This window comes from Hyposmocoma kahamanoa, unplaced genomic scaffold (genome assembly GCF_003589595.1).
Source record: "Hyposmocoma kahamanoa isolate Upper Pololo Valley unplaced genomic scaffold, ASM358959v1 182, whole genome shotgun sequence".
Taxonomy (NCBI): Eukaryota; Metazoa; Arthropoda; class Insecta; order Lepidoptera; family Cosmopterigidae; genus Hyposmocoma; species Hyposmocoma kahamanoa.
Window position 1 is genome coordinate 265,888 of NW_020653713.1, and position 22,764 is coordinate 288,651.

General features: G+C 36.4%; 1 protein-coding gene across 3 annotated transcripts in view; it reads left to right on the plus strand.

The window, feature by feature from the left end:
• The first annotated feature begins 546 nt into the window (after nt 1-546).
• LOC113226206 overlaps nt 547-22,764 on the plus strand; it is a 100,698-nt gene continuing 78,480 nt past the window's right edge. For all 3 annotated transcript variants that reach the window (XM_026458742.1, XM_026458744.1, XM_026458745.1), the window contains exons 1-7: nt 547-1,334; nt 1,970-2,120; nt 7,000-7,119; nt 7,769-7,865; nt 8,287-8,497; nt 19,317-19,368; nt 20,519-20,879. In XM_026458742.1, the coding sequence (XP_026314527.1) occupies nt 612-1,334; nt 1,970-2,120; nt 7,000-7,119; nt 7,769-7,865; nt 8,287-8,497; nt 19,317-19,368; nt 20,519-20,879 (1,715 nt within the window). In that variant the 5' untranslated portion in view covers nt 547-611. The remainder of the gene's footprint in view (nt 1,335-1,969; nt 2,121-6,999; nt 7,120-7,768; nt 7,866-8,286; nt 8,498-19,316; nt 19,369-20,518; nt 20,880-22,764) is intronic.

Consider the following 22,764-nt stretch of genomic DNA (forward strand, 5'->3'; position numbering starts at 1 on the left):
ACCTCATGTATTGCGAAATGGACACGGTTGGCATTTAAGATGACGTTACGTATTTTCGATTCTCATGTTTGACACAGACGAGTGTAATGCTATCTCTTTTGGCTTAAGACGGCACGCCATAGTTGAACAATAACATGTTTATGTTTTCGACGTCGAAGTGCATCATATACATGTAACGTCTGATTTATATATGTCAACATAACATGTCCTTTAGTTTCCATAGTCTAAGGTCTAAGGTCTTTCATTCACAAATTTGTTTTTAAAATCAATAAGGTTATGTCACGAATATAAAAAAATAATATTACTGACTAATGTCACAGTGTCACTGGAAACATCAGTTGAACATTAGCAAGAATTATGAACATGCCGTAAAGTAAGTCATTGCCGCAAATATTTAAAACAGAAAATACGTGAAAAAAATTTCAAGTAATGTGATGTAAACGAGAAACTGCCATCAAAATAAAAATCATCGAAAAAGTAGATAACCATGGTTATTGTAACAGAATCAAAATGAAAATATTTGTAGCAGCGTGGTGATTTCAGTCCAGAGTTCTGGGCACGGTAACATAGGTTGAGCGAGCGAAGCGGCGCTGAGGCGTGTGCAGTCGGAGATGCCTACGGCGCCGCGCAGTACGCAGTCGCCGCGCCAGCGACACGCCCCGCAGCCTGCACCCCGCGGCGAATCGGGACACATCACGCCGTCCAAGATGGCTGCGCTTGGACTCAGGACGCGACAGGAGGTGGCGCCACCAGACAGTCGCCATGCTCCGGATGATGTGCATCAGCGGCCAGCGGTGCCCGCTGTGGTGGGGGACGCTGGCCATGGCGAGGTCAACACCGTCGACTATTCCACCGCCAAAAACACGTATGCCACGTATACCGTGCACTGCGAGACCGATCGACGTGAAATGGGCGACGTCAACGTCGCCTTTAAGAGAAGAGGACCTCCGCCTTGCCCCTGCCCTGAAGATGAGCTTGTAAACATGTACGAACTGAATCGAAAAAGAGCGGCCGAATTTAGAAAAGTAAACCTATTTGGTATCGGCGATGACTTGGATCGTCTGTACGGGCCGCCTCTTGACGATAGGGACCAGAGGGGATACTGCCGGATGATGGCCAAATTACTAGGATTGGAAGGGTCCGCTGGTTATAAAACCCCAACGCATCAGCGCTTACGCAACCGGCTCGTAACCGAGCAGACGTGGTACGACTTGCAAGCCAAAATGTTTCTCCCGCCGCCTGTCACCAACGACCGCCCCATCACCACCGTTCTAAATGAGTTAGAAACAAAAAGAATTAAAACTGCCAAAAAGGAAAGAATGATGTGGAAAATGGTAAGTCGAATTTTTTCCCCCAAATAGTACGTAAGCGTAAGCGCTTAAACCTAAGTACTTCGAATTTCATGCGGCCCATTGTTGCGTAGTCGCTTCTTAAAAATATTCAGATACATGTGTAATAATTCACCAGTATCCATCGTGTTCATTTTCTTTAAAAAGGATCGAATATTTTTATGGATTTAAAAAAACTAGAATTTGCCAACTTTATTTGACGCTGTCACTGTAAAATAGACTATATACCTACTACTACATGCTATTAGAGATAATAATATGCTACTAGATACAACTCCTAGTTTGAGACCAGGCGACTGGGGCGATTGTTTGATGTGTTTTTATTACTTTCCCTAACAAGGATTACCACTCTCGGCCACCATTCTGTCGAGTAACTGGACTTTGTAGAAAACACCCATCGGCTCTCTTCAGACGATACAAAAATAAACAGCATCGAGCTCTATCGATCACCCCGAGCACCTGTCCGCTTTTTCAGTTAGTGTCGCCTGTAATCTCACCGATTTCATGTCTCAATACAACTCTGGATCCACCACATCATTTCCGAAATACTCACCTGCATTAGATTGAAACCGACGCCTAATAGCCACTCGAGACGGCAGCTAACAGCGAGGCTTGCGCAGGACATGACGGCGACGGTGGGCCGCGGCGCGGGGCCGGCCTTCTCGGTGTTCTGGGGCCACGCGCCGCGCGCGCGCCTGTGCGCGTGCCCCGACACGCCGTGCCGCTGCACGCGCACGCGCGCCATGCCGCGCGTCTTCAACATGCCCAAAGGTGAATCCGAAACACGTCACAGCTAGAGTCGATGTCGTTCTTTTCGTTATGCGGCTATGCCTGTCTCGCAACTTCTGATTTACAAAAAACAAACACGCTTGCACCTGGATGAATATTATGGCAGACCCAATTATTTGCAACGACTAAATTAAAACTTTATTTTCATTTTTTGTGCGGGCGTGTCATCAGGTGAAAATGAATTATAACATTACTTTCTTCCGCTATTACTCGGGGTTTGTTATTTTTTACAAGCTCGAAATAATTCAGTTTTAACTGCTGTGGTTTTTATGAGCATTTCTCCACAGCCGCAATTTTCTGTGTCCGTGCACTAAACTCCACTTATTTGTCAAAACGAAAATCTACAAAAGAAGAGAGTGTACAATATAGTTTGAAAGTTAACTGGAGAGCACAAAATCTTCCCAATAAAACTTTCGGACCTATTGGAAAAATCCGAAATGCCTGAAACCTGACAACGGCGGCGTGTCCCGTTTGCAGAATCCAACACAAAGTGTCATTTTTCTCAAAATTCAAATCGTATATCAATATACGATTGCAGTTCGGCGCGCGTTCGGAAACGGACGCGTCCAATACGCAGTGAGAATTATTATAATTCGAGTTTCGCGCCGCATAGACCGCTGCGCGTAAGTGGCAATGGGGTCCCAACAAGTCATAGCCAATGAGCTTTTGGCGTTTATCCAACACGCAATCGATACCAAGGACGCAGTCAGTATCGTGCAGATCTGCAAATCCAACTTCAATGAGGATGAGATTTGCAGTGTTAAAAAATATGTTTTAGAGATTGGCACGGAGGTGTGGCATAAATGTTTTCAAAATTGGTTCATTCGTATGAAAAAGTTCATTAACACTAACGGAGAATATTTTGAGAAACAATAAATTAATTTCTGACCATTTATAGTATTTTTTTCTTATTTATTCCTTTTTTTTTTGATTGAGTCAAATGACTCCACTCCACCTGATGTTAAGTGGAAAGTGGTATCCAAACGCGAAAACGGAAACTTATAGTGCGCCTCACGTATTGTACGTATGTTAGTCTGTAAGGTATATTATATGGGTCATATGGCCTGAAATAACGAAATAATAATAATGAAATAATGTGTAAATAAAAGTAAATAAAATAAAATATTAGACTTTAGTAGACGTATAACAAATTAGATCACAGTAGATACTTATACTCTGAGTTTCACAATAAACTAGACAATAGTTTGATCATATTACTAAGATTACTGCGTGTCCCAGACTTACGCGGGAATTCGGTGGTAGTTACCAATCACACTACATCACAAGTGAAGCAATTTAGAAGCGTCGCAATTCGTTCGTATTATTCGTCCATCACACAGAAAGAGCAGGTGGGTGATTTGTGGACTATAATTATATAAAAGGTGTAAAATAAAAAGATAGAGAGAGGTATGCGAAGAAAAAGTGGAAGAAGAGATTTTGAAGTTGCATGAAATACCTCGTCATGTATAAAATGTAATGAAAGATATTAATCGCGCAAGTTCCAAAAATTTGATTGCTTTTGTAGCTACACGTTGAGTTTCATTTTTTAAGAGATATGGAAATACTTTGTGTGATTGAAAAAAACCTCAACAGAAAATTTTAAACTCATTTTAATTAATAGTCGTGAGATGAAATTTGTCTGCGTTGTTCTAGTCGATTTATAAATAAATTTTAGTTTTTAAAGCTTGATTTAATAGTTAGTGATATTAGTAAATGTTTATGTAGATTATTTAATGTTTTTATTGCCTTTTTCATAATATTTTATACAAAAATTACGCCTTTTGTTAAATTATTCTCATTTCGGTGGGTATTACCGGATTCAGCGGTGGATCAACTATGTCATTAACTGTTAAGAATCTAATTACCCAATTAACGGAATCTTATGTAAGTTTGAGTTCTGTTTCCTTCCCTCTCAACGTTTTCCCTGAAATTCAGAAAAAAAATTCGACAGCCGAAGTCAGAGAAGCCCTTCCAGAAGAAATGCCCTTGTGATGCATTTCTCTACAATGTGTTAATTTAAAAGAAATAATCCAAATAATATTTGTTATAATATTAATACAAAGATCGAACACTCAGAAAAAATTCCTTCGATCCGATCGGATTCGAACCGACGTCTTCTTGCATACCGTGCCAGACGCTATACCAACTAAGCCACGGAACGAACCAACGGACCTCACGAATTTTTCTATGTGCTTGCGTCGTGTTTTTGTATTTAGTTTTTCAACGACTTTTTAGTCGTAGCGCATATAATACTTATTTATTTACTAATACAAAATGATCTCCACTCAGCATTTGTTTGGTTTGCATACAATATACGTAGTTACCCCACGCTGATATAATGGACCGGAACGAAGAACTGAGCGGACCCCACCGACAACCAATAACAAAAAACATAAAACAATAGCAAATTTATTGCAGAGGCCGGGAAGTAAGGGATTGCTGGACGAGTATGAGTTACAAGGACGAACGCCAGTAAGACTTTGTATTAATGCGAGTCAAGCAATTCCCGTTCCCACCGAGGCTTGTATAGTGATTTTCTCAAACAATGAAAGGAAATAATAAAAGACTAAAGAGAGGAAGATATATAATAAAAAAAGGAAAAAAAAAGATTGAGTAGTAATATTTAACATGTTAGGACAATTTGCTAAAAGAAAAAAATGACATATAAAATATGTATAGTTGTTTAAAAATATATTAAAGGTTACAATTTATTTCTTTTAACACTTGACTTTATACAATATATCGCCCCCGTATTCGATTGTTTGTTTTTACTGATTTTTGTTGAAGAAAAAATATTCGTGTAATATAGTATCTAAAAGAGGTATAATTTAAATAATTCAAAAGCTAACTACAAAAATTATTGCGTTTACTACATTTTACACCACATTTCTATCGTCCTGAAAAATTATTAGGTATTCACTATAAGACATCGATATATTCTAATTATTAATTACCTTAATATTATATGATGTTTCCTTTAAGAGGTTGAAATAAAAAAGAGTGTATTTTTAGTTTATTTATTGCCTCTATCTACCCCATCAAACATCCTTCATTTCCAGAGCCTTCTTGCTTTTTTATTCTAGAAACAATGTAATAATAATATAATTATATATAATAATAATAATAACAACGCACATACTCAACATAGCCCCGCACTAGGGAATCCCTATGTCGCGGGTGCCATGGACACACATATAGACAACCACAAATTACACCCAAACTCACGAGAGAAATAAATGTAGGCCATACAAATAATGGTCCCGGCCCGGGAATCGAAACTGGGACCTCTGCGTGGCAGTCCAGCATGGTAACCGTTCGGCCACAGAGGCAGTTATAAGTTAATATAGTCAGAAAGGAGAACTAAATTTAAGACTGAGCAATCCGATGAGGAAGAATGCTGAAGCTTTATACTCCTATGTGAGGTCTTGCTTTTTGATAAGGAGCAATACCTCTCATGGAAGTAGTGACAGATAAAGCAGGATGGGTAGTTATGTATATACAGTACGAGGCCAACATAAACGCCAGAATATTTCAGGCATTTTCAAAATAGATTAAAAAAATGTATTTATCAACAGTGGAAATATAAAAGGGAGTAAGGGACAAAGGTGTACAGATTAGACCTTCGTTCCTTATGCCTTTTCAGATTTCCACAGTTGAACATACCATCAGCAGGAATTTAGAAAACAGACATTGAAAACAAACCTGTCATTCTTGTTAAATATTCTGTCAAAAAGGTTGACTGGGGGCACCAACTCTGTAATTGCTTTGCAAATGACAGCTACTGATTAGGCGTGCAGATTATCTGGCAGAAATAATAGCTTCCTCAGCCTGCACCCTGCCAGCATCTACTTGCTGTAAGGATGCTTCGCACGCTCGCAGCTCTTCAATGTGTAAAAATTCCGCCCGGCTTTGCTCCAATGCTCATCAGGTCTCTGTCATCAAAATAATAGATGTGATGTAATAAAGAGCAGGAAAGAATTTACTTGAATTGAAAGTTACTTTGTTATTGTATTGTTTGTTTGAAGTTATTTCTCTCTGCCGTGGTTGTTGCTGACGTCGATGTGGCATAGATTCTCACCCTGCTTTTCATATCATTCCATACCTGAATAACAATAACAATATTGCATATTATAACAATATGAGTTCTGGTACAATAACTCACTGTATCCTATTATCTCTCATTATGACTCACCTTAGTCCACTCTTCGGGATCTATTGCGGGGCCCTCCTCATTAAAAATAGCCACACACTCGCACCAAAGGCGTGCTGATAGCTCGCGCGAACAACGCCGAACGAAGTCATCCTCAAGCCAAATCTCTGTGCGATTCGAACTCCAGCAAAAATGGAGCTGGCTTACAGCGGTCGTGCGCCTGCGCCGTCCGACGCGCACATCCAAAGTGGCTAACATTCGAGTGTCATTATTAATTCTACATTGCCAACATTTCGAAATTAATAGTAGTTAGCGTGCCTATTTAATTGTGTAAAAAGGTACTATTTAATTAAATTGAATATTAAAACATTAAAACAATGCGTAGGTACTTGCCTCTGCATGTTTTGTCTTTAAGGACAACACGCTAAATTCAATGAATTTGGTTCACAAATCACAACTCACATGTTTGTTTACAATGGAATTTTATGACATTTTTTTAACACACTTTTTGCAAATCGGTCTTTTATAGACTTGGATTCATAGATATTGATATTTCAGTGCGTTTAAAATTTTCGACTACGGAAATTTTGTCGGGTTTTTACGTAGTCAAGGTGCTACGTCTCTCAACGTTTTGCTTGAGGTGTAGCTTTGTTTGGTTGTAGTTTAGCTTTGGTTTAAACCTTTCAAATTGATAGCGCGATTGCATTTCAGGACGCGCTATGAAGCGCATCCCGCGGCCGCACACGGACCTGCCCTACGTCGTGGACCGGCTGAAGCGGAACGTCGAGCTGGACCGCCGCTTCTACATCAAGGCCGCCGAGCGCGGGCTCAGTTAGTTGATTATTACTATTCATTTTATTTTATTCAGGGACCTGACAGCTTTTCGATTCGATTTATTGGTCTTGGTATAAAAAAAGACACATATTATAAATCAGAAACATTATACAGTAAAAAAGAACTTCGAATTATTGTTATGATTTTTTTAATAGTACCAAGTGACGGAGCGAACAAGTCGTTCGCCTGATGGTAAGGTACAAGCCTGTCCATAACAGTTGCAGTGCATCTCAGAGCTTTAAACCGCAAAGATGTGATGGGCACTGCCACTGCGCCCGTTACCCTGAGACATAAGTTGACAAGTCCTATGTGCCTGTAATTTCACCTAATACAAAAATCGAACATATTCATAATCGTAACAAAACTAATGGAATCATCCCACGAAAAATCTTAATAAATATGTTAATATGTTAATTTCATTAAATAGGAAACAGTAAAAAAATTGTTAAAAATTAATAAAACATGCAATAGTAAATACTAAATAAAACATTAAATTCAATTATACGAGTTGGAATGTTAAAATTTAACAACCACTGCATTGTTACTCATTCATTTGATTTTTATATTCTAAATTAAAAAATACAAAGTCCCGGTAATGTTCGTATATATTCCCAACTATATTACATAGTTTACGTTGTGCACACAGTGGACTGCGTACGGCCCGAAGTGTGCCTCGACGAGTGCGTTCCCTACTTCAAGGTAGACAAAAGGAAAGAAGCGCAAGCGTACGACGAAAGATGCCTGTGCGTATTACCGTTCATTCAATTCTTGTAGCAATGTATTTGTTTTTCGAAAACTTCGACAGATTACTCGAGTTAATTGCATTACATGTGACGTTAACATTTTCCTGCATTTATACGAATGATAGAACACTGAGTCCGAGAAATGACGGTCCGAAATATCACAGGAGTCCTTTTATCTCTAGGTACACAAACGATTTGCGTTTTCGGACTTTTCTAGATTTGTTTCGTCTCGGATTCGGAACGAACACGAACCGGATATATATCGGCATACGAGTCAACGACATGGTGCAACTGCATTTCCATAGTAATAGGTGAATCGCAATTGTATGGGGAACGTAAATCTGTCGCTTACTGCTAGTGCTAGGGTAGACGACCGCAGAACAAAACGTAAAAGAGGACGCCATGTCCTGCCATGTTGCAGGGATCTGACTCGGCGTCTCCGCGACACTTGCCTGGACGATGAATGCGACGTGTGTGACGAGATGATCGAAGAAGAGTCCTCCTCCTCGTCTGATGACGATGATGATGCATTCGGAGGTTTCGACGCATTGGACATGGCCACCGGGCCATGCCGCGCCAAGTGCTCGGGGCTGACCCCGCCAAATCCCGCACCTCAGGCGTCGTCACAGCCGGTAATGCATTGATATCAGTATTACAGGTCTGCGACATGAGCGTGTTTGGATCAACCCTTCTGCTTTTAACTCGTAGCGACCCGATTACAGCCGTCGACATATCTACTACGCCAAAATTTAAGTGTGTTATAAAGATTCGATTTCCACTTGTTTTGTGTTAATTACTGGTAAAGTGACCTGAAATGATTGCCGAACGGGTATCATGGGCACACACATAGACAGCGACAAAATATAACCAATCTCGCGAGATAAATAAATGTAGGCCAGGCAAATATTTCTCCCGGCCCGGAAATCGAACCCGGGACCTCTACGTGGTAGTCGTGGTACTTCGTGATAACCGTCGGCTACGGGGGCAGTTAAGGGAGAATCGTGCACCACTATTGTAAAAAAAAGTATTATTCTTACGTTTTTGTAGGAATTTCGCAGTTAAAACATGACTATGGCAAACGACATACTATGCGGGAGACGCCGAATTGTACGTCAGTGCAGTACGCTGATAAACAATGGGATAACTGTTCCCACATAGTTTTTTGTGGTTTCCATCAACACATCTGAATTTTATTAATACCATTTATTAGAAGTGTTTTTTAAAAGGAGACTCGTTGCTACCGTTCGTTAAAAAAGTGTCCTGCTATTATCCACTTCGTCGCAACATCGAATAGATAAACAGCTGACTATAAAATCTGTACCGTAATTTCGCCGGTACAAGTTGTATGCGCACTGGTCTAGCGGGTTAGCGGCCGGATTCAGATTTCACCGCCCGCGGTTTGCATCTCAGATGCTGAAGCTTTCTCTGGGGAGTATTTGTTTCGTTCTTTTTTCTTTTGTATTATTATTATTGCTATTATTTTTTTTAACTTTTTATACTTTTTTTATCTCCTCTTACTATATAATTACTTTCATCTGCAGTAATATTATAAGTCCCATAACATAACACTATAATTTATGTTTTTAACCGACGTCAAAAAAGGAGGAGGTTCTCAATTCGACTGTATGTTCTTTTTTTCTTTTTTTTTGTATGTATGTTCCGCGATAACTCCGGTATTTGTGAACCACTTGTCATGATTCTTTTTTTGTGGTCCCATTTCATTTTGAAGAAAATCATCTACCTCAAAGGGTGGCTGTTCACGCAAGAAGATTCATTTTTATAAATAGCGCCTAACTTTAATTTAGGAGCAATTACTTTAATGGTTGTTTTTGCTATTCCTCCAATTCCAGGCGTTTTTCTCTCAATATACTTTGAGTAGTGAGAACAAATTATTATCTCCAGTGTTAAGTCCTGTAAAGTGGCGAATTAGGGGATATTTAATTCCACGTACTTTTGAGGTCGGTTTTTTTAGTACTCTGTACTGAGATTTTTAAATTACATACAACGCAACATTGAATTCGTTTGTTTTTGCTTGACTTTTATGAAACAAATCTCGGAGACAACGTACCTTCACACATTCCATTTAAACACTTTTATTTAGTTATTTGTATTATTATTATTACGCAGAAAATTTAGTACAGACAGTTTTTAACTTTAGTTGATTACCGTTACATAAATAATTACGTTACGTTACTTAAATAGGTATTTAAGTAGCTATCGATAAACACATTAACACTACAATAACTGTCGTGTATTTGCAAGCAGGTCTCAATTTATTTCAATACATTTGAAGTAGACTTTGATTTATTTGCTTGTATTATACAGACATACATATACAAAGTGCACGCCTGGGACCTTCAACTATTACATAATATATAATTTTATTAAGAATACCTCGTATATATTTATATATTCATAAAAGTAATTTTATTAATATTCATTCCGTGCATAAGTTTTGTGAGTGAGATTTGTATGTTTTAGGTAGAATAGACCAGACAACCCTGGTTCATTACAATTATCATATAAATTAAGGATTAGAAATAGACAATAGCTCACAGTGCTAGTAGGAACTTCGTATTTGGAAGAGGCCTGTGTACATAATGTACTTATTCTTTTAAGTACATTCTGTACACTTACATTCCATTTAATACATTCCAGTGACGCGATATCCACTACAACGAACAAGAAGATGGAAGCGGAGCTCAATGAACTGAGAGCACCGACAGATAGGCTTCTTGAAGAATGCGATGTATATGAAATGGAAACGCAAGCGGTCAAGACCTCACGTATGACATTAAAATGGGAAATTTGATCAAATTCGACGATTTTCCGAAGAATTAGAAAAAGAGTGCAAACGAAAGGAGTTAAATCTGTACCCTCCGTGAAAAGTGCGCTAAGTCAGAAATTCGTGTTTTGAGAAAAACGGATTTAAATAACTTTTTTTTTCTAGTTTTGAACAAGTTAATTTTCCTAAAAAGGAACTTCAGTGTCAACATTGTGGTTTATCAAAAATTAAATTTTTAACTTTACATAATTTCCTGTGCAAGTACAATAAAAGCAAATTGTGTCATTTGTCACTTTAAACCGTGGTTGTGTTAGATGATTTATTACGAATTGTAAGTACCAATTTACACGGCGTATGGTGACTTGGTGAACAATGATACATAAATAAGTTCAAATAGATTTATTTGGTTGCCTATTAAGATTACAAGAATCTTGCCGAACAAAATTGTAATTAAAATTAATAGGTTTTCCGAATCAGTTGAAATAGATGGAATTGCGCAAAAATAAAAAATGTATCACATAAACTCTAAAGTTGCGGCCAAAAGTTTTGTGTATATTGCCATATCTTAATTTGTATTGTTACAATTTTAAGCGTACAGTTACCTGAATATTAGTAATGAAAGGTATATCTCATAGTGTGTGCAAATAAAATGCATTATTTTAAATCCTTACGTATTATTGTTGTAACAACTACAAAATTCAACATCACCAGATTAGTTTTTGCAAGTAGATACTCGAAGGTAGAATAAACGTTTACTTCATAAAATAAAAAAAGACTCATTTGCGTTTTAAGAATTCACGGCAATGGACCTGCAGTCAACTTAATACCTACCTAGGTAACAATAGGTAATAATTTATTTTTTTAGTTAGTAATTATCATGCCACTTCGACCTTACATGTTTAAGTCAACTTTTCTAGATCTACAATAAAATTAAATAACGACTATATCGTCGCTGGCAGCGATACTTATTAAAATACAATATACTAAGCAAAGTAAAATTTAAACAATAAATATAAAAGTGAAGCAAAGTAATCAATCCTCTCAATCCTTCTTAATTTGTTTTAAACTGACATAAAAACGTTTATTGCCCATCATTCAAAATAATAAAATAAATGAAACTATCTTCTAAATTCAAAACGTAATAAGTTGTCCTAAGTTTCAGATACACAAGAATCTTTCGAAAAACAATCGTCATAAACTTTTTTTTTTAATTAGGTCATCAAACTTTTTTTTAAATAATAAAGTAAACAAAACTGTAAAAATAACCAGTGTTCGGGAACAAAAAATTATCTAATAATTATCACAATAATAATTTTTCTCCGCTATAGGTTCAGAATCTATAATATCAGAATCTATATCTTTCTTTTTTTCTACTGCTACAAGCAAGGGTCCAACAAAACATTTGTTTACATTTTCTATCCGAATGTAGTCATACTTTTTGTTTCTTTTCGCATACGACATGGAAACGTTGTTAACATTATTGTAACTTTCTTTGTATTCGAATGTAGGGAATTACATTGAGAAGAAATGTGTTGTTTGCTGATGGTAATACAAATTCTCAATTCAAACTCACTACAGAACATAAAGTTCCTGGACACGTACACATGGAAGTAATTCTGATCACGCATTGATAGAACGCGCTTATAATGCGAACGTCTATGGCTGCTAACGACACCTAAATAAAATGCGAACGTGTATGAGTATATATGCCATCCAAGAGATTGCCATTAATTGGTACGAAGTGCATCTTATCAGTGCATTATATCTTAAATCTAATAGTAAAAACAAGTTTCCTGTTATGGAAATGAATGATGATGACTTTGTGATTTTGCTTAATTTTCTAAACAGCAGATGCAGGTAAAGAAATTTAAATCGCGAGGTGAAAAGTTTGTGTGGTCAAATGCAAAAAGAAAGTTACAATAATATTAACTACGTTTCCATGTCGAATGCGAAAAAAAAACAAAAAGTATGACCACATTCGAATATAAAATGTAAACAAATGTTACGTTGGATCCTTGCCTATAGCAGCAGAAAAAAGAAAGATATAGATTCTGATCCTGTAGCATAGAAAGATTAATATTGTGATAATTATTAGATATTTTTTTGTTTCCGAACACTTTGGTTATTTTTACAGTTTTGTTTACTTCATTATTTTTAAAGACGGTTGATGACCATTTATAAGACAATAAAAAAAAACTCAAGTTTGAGACGATTGTTTTTCGAAAGCATCTTTTGGTCCTGAAATTTTGGACAATTTATCACGTTTTGAATTTTAGAAAATTGTTTAATTTAGTTTATTATTTTTAATGACAGTCAATAAGCGTTTTTATGTCAGTTTAAAACAAATTAAGAAAGATTGATTACTTGACTTCACATTTATATTTATTGTTTATTCATTTGGAACACCAACATATTACACCATTGACTTACAAATAAATGGACGACGGGTCTAATACAAAAACCACGAAAAAAATGTCCCAAGTCAACCTATTTAAACGTAGTGACATGTAAAGGAATAATATATAATATATAATATATTCTTTCATATTATGAAAAAGCTAAAACGTTGAATTTAAATTGTAATGTCATCGCAGTACTGTCTAATTTTGCTTGCTTCGCTGTCAGTCGAACAAAGGAAGACTAAAGCGTGAATGACGCTGTATACGATTTTAACGCCCTATAAATTCGGACACTTTTTAGCGCGGACCCGACGTTCATATAATTGTAAGTCAATGGATTACACAGAAAAAATAAGATTAAAAGACAACATTTGGTAAGGCACAGTTCTTATGTATAAGCCAACTACAGGTATCCACATCACTCAATATATACACAGATACAAAAATAATAATAAAATAAAAACAACTTTAAATATAAATAATCCAATTACATAGTCATTAATGTACTAAAATTTAAGGTAAATAATTGATTATAAGATCGGAATAAATAGTTAATTGATGTAAATATGACAGTGCAATTGTATTAAATAAATATTTTGTGAAAGATAAAAGAAATAACAATGAAAATAAACCATTAAGCTGTAGGAACACGCAATTCACATTTAAATTGATGCAATTATTAATTGTATTGTAAGAACGACACATTCTACGCAAAGGCGAATTCAGAACAAGATACGTTTTTACAGTAAGATTCCGGTGCATATATTAAGATATATATTAAGATATAAAAAATATATAAATGATATTTCCCAATGTTTCTACCATAGCAAGTTTCAGCTCTATGCAGATGATTTAAAACTATACAAACAAATAACTTCAATTGAAGATGCGGATAAAATTCAGGATGATTTATCTAGATTGACTGAATGGTGCAAAGTTAATAAACTCTTACTTAATCAGAACAAATGCTACCAAATCTCTTTTTCAAGAAAAACGCATCCGCCGGTATATAATTATCAAATCGACGGTACTTACTTGCAGAAAGTGACCGCGGTGCGAGACCTGGGGGTTACAGTGGATGGTAGACTGAGCTTCATTCCACATGTTGACAATATTATAAAACGCGCCTTTAGAATTTCAGCGCTTATAAGACGGACGACGAAAAGTTTTAAGAGCGCTGCTAGCAGGATGATTTTATTTAACTCTTTATCGCGTAGCACTCTAGAGTATTGTTCTGTTGTGTGGAACCCCCATTACCAAGTACATTCTAATCGTTTGGAACGTGTGCAAAGTAAATTTCTTCGGCATGTTTGTTATTGTGATGGAGCTCTGGATACTTGTGACTCTTATGCTAAGCACTTGAAAAGATACAGGACGCTGTCTCTGTCGAATCGTAGAACTATGCTTGATCTTTGTTTTTTCCATAAAATTGTGAATAATTCAATAGACTCTCCAGAACTTCTGAGTAGGGTTGGGTTTACAATCCCAAGACCAAATGCAAGAACAAGAAATTATATACCTTTCAGATCTCGTGTTTCTAGGACTAATCTTGGTATATCTGGTCCTATAAATAGAATGGTTAAAACTTACAATCAATTTCATAGACAGTGTGATTTGGATATTTTTAAAGATTCACTGCTCTGCTTCAAAACTAAAATTAAAAAATTCATGTCTTCTTAAAACTAAAATAAAATATTAAAGGGATTAAAATTGAAATTTTCAATTAAAATAAGTAATTATATTAATCTGTAACTTGCTATTTGCTTTGTAATCCTGTAATAAACTCTTTAAAATGTAAATCTTACTTTATAACATAAACCGCTTGTATTTTACTAGTATGCTGTGGTAGCCTGTAAGTGCGATATATATGGGTCATTCTAATCTATGAGTAAAAAAGTGTCACTTGTTAGAACTATACACAAAATTCAAACAAATTTTGCAGTATTTATCTGAATTCTAAAGATTAAACGTTAAGTAACACTTCTGTAAATATGACGCATTCGACAAATATGTGATTTTGTTAAAAAATCATTAAAAATCTTGCTGATTCGTCATATCCTGTGTATGTAACTTTCTGCACCTCGAAGTTTGCTCTTGTTGAAAAAAATATAAATTATTAATATTAGAAGCCATTAATGAATGATTTTTGTTCGAAAAAACATGTATTTACTGCACCAAGTTTTAAAAAAAAATCTCATAATAAATTTTTAAAAAAACGGTTATTATAGGTATGTTTCGAATTTTAGCATCAATTCTGTGTTTGTGTCAAATTTAAAAAAAAATGTGGTAATACTTTCTTCTATGATTACTATTTTTGTATTAGGGCAATACTGGACCTTTCCAATATCAGCTGTGTTTTAATTAGGTTGAGTTTTTTCATAAAATCCAGAAAACATAAATAAATGAGTGCTAATCCAGCTCGTGAAAAGTTCACGCATCATTCCTGATTGGAAAATTACTAGGTAAGTACGATACCTAAATATATTTAGCCAGTTTGTGTGTAAACTCTTTTGTTTTTGTATAACAATGGTCCAATGTCGAAAAAACATAACCTCAAAATTGCGCAGGTAACCAGTAGAACTTTTACGTTCGTCATTTCTGTGTACCATCATTTCTATGTACTGATAGTACACAGGAATGACATTTTACACAGAAATGACTACGTGGAATGGTATTGTTAGAAAAACATGTTTAATTTTAATTGGGAACAATTCCTAAATAAATATATTTAGTTCTTAGTTCTATAAAAAACCTACTGCTAATCCTATCCTAGTTCTATTATAAATTTGAAAGTTTGAAATTTAAATATCTATATTTTAGCTCATCATGGGAAAAAAATCTAAACGCAGTTTAGAAGACGACAAGCGGCAAAACCGCCGCGTCGTCAATAAATTAAGTATGCGACGGGCGAGACAGAAGATGACCGAAGAACAACTGGAAGAACGAAGAAGAAAAGACAGGGAGCGCTATCAGTGCAAGAAGGAACATGGTTTGGTTAAAAATATATGTGATGTTACTCCACGAGAGAAAAGAATAATAAGAAAGAGATGGAAGGATGCTTCGAAAAGATACCGCCAGAAGAAGAAAAATATCAAAGCATTGGAAGTTCAGACCGAAAATATTATGTCCACGACACCACCAGCTAGTCCCGGCATCTTGAGCCAATCTTCAAGAGCCCTTTCTGGCCAACGAAGAACGAAAGCTAATAGACGCGTTTTGAAACAGGAAAATTTGTTTCTGAAACTCCAGCTTAGATTAATGAAAGCTAGAGTTGCTAAATATAAAACAAGATTGCACAGAAGTCAAATGAAACTTCAAGGCATTTTAATTAATACTATCAGTGAAAAATATAATAGCGTTGCCGCATTGAAGAGAAAAGCAGTGGAAAGATTTCTTGAAAATGATGCATGCAGTAAACTTACTGCTGGTAAAAAGGAAACTATTACCAGAAAAAGTCAAAAGAAGCAGATTAGGTTTCTACTTGACAACCTCTACAATTTGTATAAAAAGTTTATTGATGAAATTAAAATCAAAATGTCATATGCTCTTTTTTGCAAATATAGACCATTTTGGATATTAATACCTAACGTCAATAAACGAGATACTTGTCTTTGCACCATTCACAATAATGCTGAAAATGTTGTAAGATCCTTAAAATTTGGAAAGGTAATTGATCAAAATACTATAATGAGCGTTGTTAAAAGCATCTGTTGTGAAGGGAAATTGCAGGAAGATTGTCTGATGAGAAAATGCTGTAAATGTAAACAGCTTAAAGTAAAATTTAATGATTATAATTCAAGAGACACTATTGTTTATGAAAAATGGGTAGCTAAGAAAGTAGAATGCGTTATTAAAGGAAAGAAAAAAACTGTAACTAAGACAATAAAAGAAAACATAACTACCCAAAAACACAAGCTTTGCAAATTGCTTTTAGATTTATTACCAAATTTTATGAAGCATATTAATAACATATTTCATCAATACCACGCTATTAATCGTATAAAAAATCAAGTAACAGATGATTGGGCTCTCCTTCATTTGGATTTTTCCGAAAATTATAATTGTAAATATAGAGAGGAAGTGCAATCTGCCCACTTTGGTGGCTCAAAGCCTCAAATTACTTTGCATACATCAGTTTTGTACTACTATAATAATGTATTTGATATCGTGTCTGTAAATCCATTTTGTACCATTTCAAAAAATATGCGTCATGACCCTGTTCTGATTTGTGCCCATTTGCTACCTATTCTAGATACTATAAAATCTAAAGTTCCCAATTTAAAAACAATGCATTTTACTAGCGATGGACCAGTAACCCAGTACCGAAACAAGTCAATGTTTTACCTCATTGCTCATTTTATTACTGTTAAACTTGATGTTGATGATGTAATTTGGCACTACAGCGAGGCTGGGCATGGGAAAGGAGCGCCGGATGGGATAGGCGGATGTGTCAAACGCACAGCAGACCAAGCTGTAGCTCATGGTATGGATGTATCAGACTTTGAATCATTAATAAACTGTTTAAAAGAACGCTGTAAAGGTATAAGTATTTTGCCAATAGATGATTCAGAGGTTGATAATTTAGAAGATCTCTTAAAGCTTAATAGTTCAAAGGCATTTAAAGGCACATTAAACATTCACCAAGTTGTCTGGAACCACCACAATCCATTATTTTTAAAGGCTAATAGACTAAGCTGCTGGGAATGTTCTCCTGAAATGGTCTGTAAGCATTACGGCATCGGAATTATTAACGTTGATAAAAAAAATCAGAGACTATCTACTCCAAGTTTTGCTAATACGGATGATGACTGTGATATACCTCCCAAAATCTCTACAGATGATTGTATTATGTCACCTACATCCGATAATGTAAATACTAATGATGATTGTGACAATAAAGATTCTCCTCAAAATATATTGGATATTAAAAAATATTCAGGAAAACGCCAGCCATTTTATAGATCATGTTACAGATCATCTACCTCGTCAGCTGGGTCATCACCTGACACTCACTTGTATACTCCAACACCAGACAAACTTCCTAAACCAAAAAAAATATACACCTTTTTCAGTGACTCAGGCGAAGATTAAGTAATATTTTTTTTATAAAAGCTGATTTATCATTATCACATTTCAAGAATTATTAGAAGTGCCATAAATTAAAGCTTGTTACAACAGTTTATTCCTATTTAGATTTATATATAAAAATATAAGACTGATTCTTGACTGATTGTATTGTGAGTTCCTAAACCTTAAGATATTTTTGTTACACAGAAATGATAATCATTTCTGTGTACATTTTTCTAGAATTTTTTTTTTATATAATTTTGAAATTGTGTTTTAAGATTAATGATTAATTTTATAAGAGGAATGTTGTTTTTTTCATTTAGGTTATAAAAACATGTGAAAACTTATGATTATTAAGTTTCTTGGATAATTTGATAATTTCTGTGGAAATACTGATCATTCCTGTGTGTGCGATTTTATCGTTTTTCGTTTTTTTTTCAATAAATAGCTTCTTTTTGAATTGTGTTTCTGTATTATTTGTATAAACCTTATTAAAACTAATGAATTGGTGTAAATTTTTTTTAAATTTCATTATCTTGTTTATTTTTCATGCTGGATTAGAAAGACCCATATAATGATTTTATATCTTGATTGTAAATTATTAGCTATACTCTTTATATGTATTGTGTTGGCTATCCATTTCTGAATAAATAAATAAATAAAAATTATCATTTACTAAGTTTAGAAACTACATTAAAATATTTTGATTGAAAAGTCATATTACAAAATTGAAGACTACGTGTTAGTTAAAGATGTATGGAAAGACGACACGGCTCCAGAATCCACACAAATTTGATTTAAAGTGTATTCAATAGCATTTAAGTTTATTTCAAAAGAGCAATCCCTAGAGTTTCTTGCTCGTTCTTCTCAGGGACGTCAGCGTAGTGAACGAGCAGTAGCTTAAATGTGACGTTTTCATGTGTAAATTTATTTTATCTAAGGAATAAATGATGTTTGACTTTAACTTTGACTTTGAACAAGATATTGTTAGTCTAAATCTATATAAGATACGTTTCGAGTCAAACTGGTTTCGAGTCAAACCTGCGGCTTGGTAAAGGGTTAACTAAGAATAATCTCTCGATATAGTCTAGGTAAGGGAATAATTATTGTAGCAAGTCACGTAGGTAGTCGGATGTTCTCGTCTAAGAAAGTAGTAACTTTTATCACTCATAATGTTATAAATCTGTCTTTTGTTTACAGGAGAAAACTACTGTACTGGCAAGAATGCGCACGATATTTGGAGGCCAAGCGAGTAAGTACTACTCATATACGATCAACTTCCACAGCTGACAAATAAATGGTAACTGGCCTTAATACGACGCCGCCAAACTCGCTTATATATATCATCATCAGCCTATCGCAGTCCACTGCTGGACATAGGTCTCTCTCAATGTGCGCTATTTCACCCGGTCCTAAGCACTCCATTTGGTCAGAGAACGTCCTACACTGTTAACCACGAAGTGGTCACCACTCAAGAACTGACTTCCCTAACGGTTATCGGTTCTTCGACATATATAGCCAGCCTATTGCCATTTCAGCTTGGTTTATTCTACCAGCTGTGATGACTTTGGTTCTCTGTTGCATAACCTCGTTTTGTATCTTGTCTTTGTTTTTACCTAATCGAGGACTACGCCATTTTATGATTATGCCCATCTGTAGGCGACGCCCAGCATTTTAATTAAATATTTATTTTATTTAAGAACTTATTACGGACGACCATATGCGCCTAGCCAGTCAGAACAAAAGTCAATGGAATTACGTAAGTAATTCAGGGGTTCTGATTGGCCTGGCGGCGTCCGCAGCGCATTGATGGGGCCGATACGATACGGGAGACGCCATATCGGCATAATATATAAGAGAATCTTGTAAGATCTTATCTTGTAATATTTCATTCCTATTCGATATCCCGATTCAAGGTCAAAGTCAAAGAATCATTTATTCCATAGATAAAATAAATTTACGCAAATCTCTTTTCTGCAAGACTCGAATGATTTAGACGCTTGAACTTTAGAAAATAGTAGGTGGGTACCATTGACTTACAATTATACGGACGTCGGGTCCGCGCTAAAAAGTGTCCGAACTTATAGGGCGTTAAAATCGTATACAGAGCGTCATTCACGCTTTAGTCTTCGTTTGTTCAACTGACAGCGAAGCAAGCAAAATTAGACAGTACTGTGATGACATTACAATTTAAATTCAACGTTTTAGCTTTTTCATATTCCTTTACATGTCACTACGTTTAAATAGGTTGACTTGGGACATTTTTTTCGTGGTTTTTGTATTAGACCCGTCGTCCATTTATTTGTAAGTCAATGGTGGGTACTGTACGATTTCTGTCAAGTGTTCTGTGCCCCTCGCAGTGTATAACTACTGTGTAAGTGTGTAAATTGATAAACTTCCAGAAACACCAAAGCCACGACGAAATCCTCTGGGCGGACCAAAGGAGAGTACAGGGGTGAATGCAGCCAGTTTAGACAGTATGGGGAGTCTGCGCAGTGTGGGAAGCGTGAAGACTGAGAGCTCGGAAAACGAAAGCAGTGACAGCGACAGTGCATTGCCACCGCAACGATCGCCGTGGCCCGCGGCACCGGTGACGGCGATGTACACGCTGACGCCGAACCCAATGCCGCCACCGCCGCCCCGCGTTCAGTTTGCCCCAACGGCATCCGTCGTCGCGCCCGCTTCGACGCAGCTCGAGAAGCACGAATCGTATCCGTCTCAGCCGCCACGCGTGCATCCACCTCCCAATCCACTCCTAATAAGGTTACAAGTGTTTCTGTTGCATTAAGGGGCAGGTAGGTGTTACGTAATCATGTTGTTTCGATAAGATTGAGTGAACATTTCTCGTGGCTTTGTCACCAGCTCTCGAACTTTTCCCTTAACTACTACAGCTACACATAGCTTGCGACAACAGTGAAAGTGGCCTACCTCATAATGTGTAGTACTTAGTATACTCATGTACAGGTTATGTGTAATACGCAGGACCCATGTCTTTACTTTAAATGACATAAATAAGCAGAAATAAATTTATTTTTCCGTTTACAACAAAACCAAACAAAAGTGCAACGATTCGCTTAAAATTTGAACCACACTGTTGCAATAAATAAAACAAATAGGTACCTATGTGAGAATATACCAATCAACTCAGGAGATCAACTTCAAGTGCGGCTTGACTAAATGGGCTAAGTATAGTTTTTTAATGGTCTGTGATGTTTTTAAATGAAAAATAGATATAAAATTTCGAACAAAGTGTATTTCACTTTGAGAAATACCACAGTATTCTCTCTGTCTATACAATAATTAACGAAATAGAACATTATACCTTATGGTTTTAGAGTAGTGCGTTAAAGGCATCTCACTAGTACAAGAGGTTCCATATTATTCATTAATACAACACTCTTACCTAATTTGAACAATACCTTTTTTACGGGCGATGACATGGCGGGATTATATGGGACTCTCCTCCGTTGATCCATCCGGCGAAGAAGCTCGCCCGATGGATCCTCTGAGGCCTACCCACTAAAAACCTGTGTATGCAGTCTCACCCACCGGTGCCGGCTCGTGGGATGATCCCGTTAAGACTCGCCACTTACCCTTGTGGTTGTCCCCTTCCGCGGGGACCTCCTGACAGGCAGCATTGTGCCCTGGGCCAGCTGATGGGGGAAGGAGAAGATTTTAACGTCTTCGCCGACCCCCCAACCTTCTGCGCCGGATTTGTTCCGCATTGACGTCTTCCTCCCTAGCTCTTCCTGCGGTCTCGTTTTGCAACATACAACCTCGCAGAAGGAGACCACAGCATCCCATGCTCTCTTACTCACAAGCATGGCTTATGTCACGCTGGTCAGCGAGAGATCATTCCCGATGACGCTTGTCAGTTCGCTGCGGGTACGAGACCGTGCCGGACACTGATGCAGCGTATGCTGCGTTATGTCAAAGTCCGCCCCGCACTCGTGGCAGTACGGAGACACCTCTCGCCTTGCGACTTTGTGCAGGTAGTTGCCGAAGCATCTATGCCCCGACAACACCTTTTTTGCACCTGCACTAGGTGGTATGTCAGTGTCCCGTGCTTTCTTGTGCGACGCAGTAGCGTCAGTGCCGTCAATGTCCTGACTCCTGACGGGAAGGACTCGATTTCCACCTCCCATTTGTTTATAACAGTATCATTGGTTTCCTTTCGGATGCCAGTTCCTCTAGGGTAATTTTGAACAATACTTAGAATTAAAAATTAAAATTACATTAGTAACTCTCACCTAAAAGTACCTGTTAATTTACAACAAAATATTGACTTGTAATAAATAAGTTTTCTTTAAAACACAAAATAAATGAATTATTTCAATTTATGAATGCCAATTTGACTTCTGAGAAACTGAAAGTCATCTCTAGAGAGAGCTTTAGTAAATAGATCAACATATTGTTATTAAGTACACGTATTTGAAATCCATTTGATTTTCTAAATATTTCTCTTTAATAAAATTATACTTGTTTGTTGTCTGTGGCTACCCCGATGGAAAAAAGGCGTGAAGTATATGTATATATGTAAAATTATACTTTACATCAACGTGATTACATCGTTTGTGGTAGTTCACATTTTTAATTATACAAATATCACTTTCATTATCAATGTTCAAACATATAGTCTTGATTAAGT